Source organism: Cynoglossus semilaevis, unplaced genomic scaffold, assembly GCF_000523025.1.
Source record: "Cynoglossus semilaevis isolate Cse_v1.0 unplaced genomic scaffold, Cse_v1.0 scaffold1099, whole genome shotgun sequence".
In the NCBI taxonomy this organism is placed as follows: domain Eukaryota; kingdom Metazoa; phylum Chordata; class Actinopteri; order Pleuronectiformes; family Cynoglossidae; genus Cynoglossus; species Cynoglossus semilaevis.
The window spans coordinates 27,937-31,897 of record NW_007585140.1 but is presented as its reverse complement, the minus strand read 5'-3'; the positions used below and the strand labels follow the sequence as shown (position 1 = coordinate 31,897).

Sequence of the window (3,961 nt, the reverse complement as noted above, 5' to 3'; positions counted from 1 at the left end):
TGCCCACCACATCATCGCCGGTCGCCTCCTGGTGATCCAGGCTCCGGAGGAGTTCTACCCCTCTCTGGACGGGCTGAAAAGAAACTACAACGACCCAGAAGATCGCGTCCGGTTCAGGTCAAAGCAGAACGTGGACTACGCTTTCCTTCTGAACTTCTGCACCAACCTCTCCCACTTCTACATGATGTTGGAGGACGACGTGCGCTGCTCCAAGAACTTCTTGACAGCCCTGAAGAAGGTGGTGACCTCCAGAGACGGCTCCTACTGGGTGATGCTGGAGTTCTCCAAGCTGGGCTACATTGGGAAGCTGTACCACTCCAGAGACCTGCCCAGACTGGCTCACTTCCTCCTCATGTTCTACCAGGAAATGCCCTGTGATTGGCTCCTCATCCATTTCAGAGGACTGCTTGCCCAGAAGGACGTGATCCGCTTTAAGCCCTCGCTTTTCCAGCACATGGGCTACTACTCCTCCTACAAAGGAGCAGAAAACAAGCTGAAGGACGACGACTTTGAGGAAGACTCCATCGACATCCCCGACAACCCTCCTGCCGCTCTCTACACAAACATCAACGTCTTTGAAAACTACGACGCCACCAAGGCTTACAGCACGGTGGATGAGTACTTCTGGGGGAAGCCTCCGTCCACGGGAGATTTCTTTGTCATCGTCTTCAACAAATCCACCAAAATTAGTAAAATAAAAATCTCCACCGGCTCTGACGACCGGCAGAATGACATTCTCCACCACGGAGCTCTGGAGGTCGGAGAGAAACTGGTGGGCACTAAAAAGGGGAAACAGTGTTCATCCTACATCACGCTGGGAGAGTTTAAGAACGGCAACGTGGAGGTCCAAGATGTCGACCACAAGATTGCCTTTGAAATAGAGTGCGTTCGCATCGTGGTGACGGCCAATCAGAAAGAGTGGCTCATTATCAGGAGTATAAGTTTATGGACGACACAACCTCCCAGCCAATAAGAAACTCTACACTGACTTTTAGAAGACTCTCTGACGTCAAAGTATTATGGTTTTTACTATTATTTATAAAAATGTTGGTTTTTACAAGTGTGGTTATATGTTCTACCCAGCAACGCGGGCCACGCAGGACGACACTGACCCACGATTGGCCACATCTCAGACCAACTGTAACCAAATCTCAATTTGTCCTTTTGGCCCAAAGCCAAACAAGCGTGGCCCACATTTGGTCCACGGCAGGTGTCTGGTCCAATTCCTTGTGACTAAACAGAATCAACAGAAGACAATCTGACTCTGGCCCGACTCTGGCCCATAAAACAACAGTCGACAGTCGACAGTCGACTGTCGACAGTCAACAGTCAACAGTCGACAGTCGACAGTCGACAGTCGACAGTAAACAGTCGACAGTCGACAGTCGACAGTCAACAGTCGACAGTCTACAGTCAACAGTCGACAGTCAACAGTACTTCTGTCAGGTGGTTAAACAGCAGGTCAGTGTCAGTGAGGCTGTCTTTCATTATTACTATGGATGTCCGATGTTTCTTTGCCAAAACACTTAATTGGACGTAGCGAGGCGGGGGGGGGGGGCGGGGGGGGGGGGGGGGGTGGTCGTTAAGGTAAGCTTTAGTGCCGTCTGGTCACTAAGGTGATTAGGGTTAAAGCAGCACCGATTGGTGCCCTATGTACCACACTCAAGTTTTCATTAGCCACATCTGTGAACATTTGGGCGTGGGCGCTGGAGAACATAAATAAGGTGCTGGTTGTTGTGGTTGTTCTAGGAGTCGACCAATCACGGGCTTGGACCAAAAACAGACAAACTGCCAGATTGACCTTTTAGTATCGTCACGTCACATTTGACCTTAATATCAAATGAAACCGTTCCCGTGTCCTGCTGGTGTGGATACAGCCACACTTCAAAAAACAAACCTATAACTTTAATATGTGTATTTTTATTTTTTTAAATATATTTTATATTTATTTATTATTTATTCACTCTGATTCGATCAATCTAGAGTTTTTATACCTGAAAGTTGTGACGTTTGTGGAGACTCGTCGGACAAACCTCAGAGTTCCATGTGTTGTTCATGTTCAACCAGCTTCGTTTCCTCCTTTGGTTTCGTGTGTTTGAAGACAGAACTGCTGTTGGTTCTCCTGGTCTCACACTGGAAGAACAGTCTACTGTGTTTCTTTTGTCTTTTTTCTACTCTTTACACGTTCTACACCAACCCTCACTTGGAGTCATCCTAACAACACCTACTGCCCCCTACTGCCCCCTACTGCCCCCTCCGTGTTGAACCCTCGTGTCCGGCAGAGTCGGCTGGTGCTGGTTCGATGCCCTGGGCTAGATTGTGTTGAACGTCCCGTATCGCCTTATTGTAATTGTAGAGTTTTTTTCTGAGGCATTACAGTATCCTTCCCCCCAACAGATGGCGCCGTAGACGACTGTATATGTGACATATGCCAAAAGCCGACTCTGATGCCCAGCATCACATTTCTTCAGCAACAGTTTGATCACAAAGATTAGAAAATGTCACTGCACCTCTGCCTGACGGACACATGTGGGCGCTACACAGACCAGTCCTCATGTAACAGTTGTCATTAAAGGCCCTTCAGAAATGTTCTACATGATGGAGGGAAAGTGGGAATAATTGATTTGCTGCTGAAAATAGATTCAGAGCAGAGGGAATCATCTGTTAGCTTTAACTTTTTAATAATATTTTCACGGTATTTCAAGAAACGATCCAATTTAAAATGATCCTTCCCTCAGTGTTTTTTCCATTTCTGACAGTCAGCGCTGTCATCGTGGGATTTCTTTCAGAAAATGTCATTATTTCAGGCCATGAAAACGTCAGAGTTCCTCTGATATCACAGCGTCACTCTCAAGTTGTTCTGTTTCAAACCGTTCCTCCGTCTGTGGTTACAGCCGCCGCCGCCGCGGTGGTGGCGTCGGTGGGAGTGTGAGTGGGCAGAGCCCCTTCGCTGGCACTGTATGTTCCAACAGGAGAACAATGTTTGTTTTCAGCCGTCTCCTCAAAGAGCTCAGATTAGATTGCACAGTAAAGAATGGAGCTAAGATCTCGCCTTCTTTTTTTTTTCACCGCAGCACAATTTTCTCCCCGGTAAATTGGTCTGTTTTTTTTTTTTTTTTTCTCACTCTCTACACCAGCAAAACAGCATCTCCCCTGGAGCTACACGATCTCAATCCATGCTTTGTTTTTTTTTTTCTCTTTGGTTCTTTCTCCCAGTGCTGCACAGCTGTCTCACGGCTCCAGTGCTTCTGCTTCTCTCACTTCATACTGTCGTCTTCATTCCAGAGACCTCACCTCAGTCGTGGTCAGTCGTGGTCAGGGTCTGTCTTCACATTCATGCTGCTTCTTATCTGTGAAGGAAAGGGTTTTTTTGGTTTTTTTTGGAAAAAGTACGAATCTTCAAAACATAAAGAAGAAGTCATTGTCTTGGCCTTGGTTGTGTCTGTCTGCTGTGGACACGTGTCCAGAAGTAATTATCTAAGACAGTTCAGGTCAGGGCAGAGAGGTCTCTCATTCTCCCACGTCACCTTTTTACATCGTTGCTTTATTTCTTTTATTGATCTGATTATGGCTGTAAGAAAATCAGCATTGGTTCACGTTTGGTTGGTCGTTCACGTGTTTGGTTGGTTGTTCACGTGTTTGGTTGGTCGTTCACGTGTTTGGTTGGTCGTTCACACTCCACCTCATGGACTCCCCTTCTGTGTCGTCCTAAGTGAAATTAAAAGCCTGAGTCTCTAACGACATGGCTGATTGTTTTTCCCTTCATTTCCCTTGAAATGCAGCGATTCATTCACAGTGACCGACGGTGACCGACGGTGACCGACGTCCATCAGCTGAGAGAGGCGTGTCTGTCGGCCAGTCTGTTCATCCTAATGACCTTCAACGTGTTTTCTATAAACACAAGATGGTTCTCCTGCTGGAGATGGAGGAAAGTGTCTTGTTAAGGCAGATATTTCAGGAA

The 3,961-nt window shown here is 47.0% G+C and overlaps 1 protein-coding gene across 4 annotated transcripts in view; it reads left to right on the top strand.

Moving 5' to 3' along the window:
* mgat4c (mgat4 family member C) overlaps positions 1-1,271 on the top strand; it is a 40,069-nt gene extending 38,798 nt beyond the window's left edge. For all 4 annotated transcript variants that reach the window (XM_008337633.2, XM_017030955.1, XM_025053857.1 and 1 more), the window contains one exon: positions 1-1,271. This exon is cut by the window's left edge and continues 178 nt beyond it. In XM_008337633.2, the coding sequence (XP_008335855.1) occupies positions 1-973 (973 nt within the window). In that variant the 3' untranslated portion in view covers positions 974-1,271.
* Positions 1,272-3,961: the final 2,690 nt, after the last annotated feature.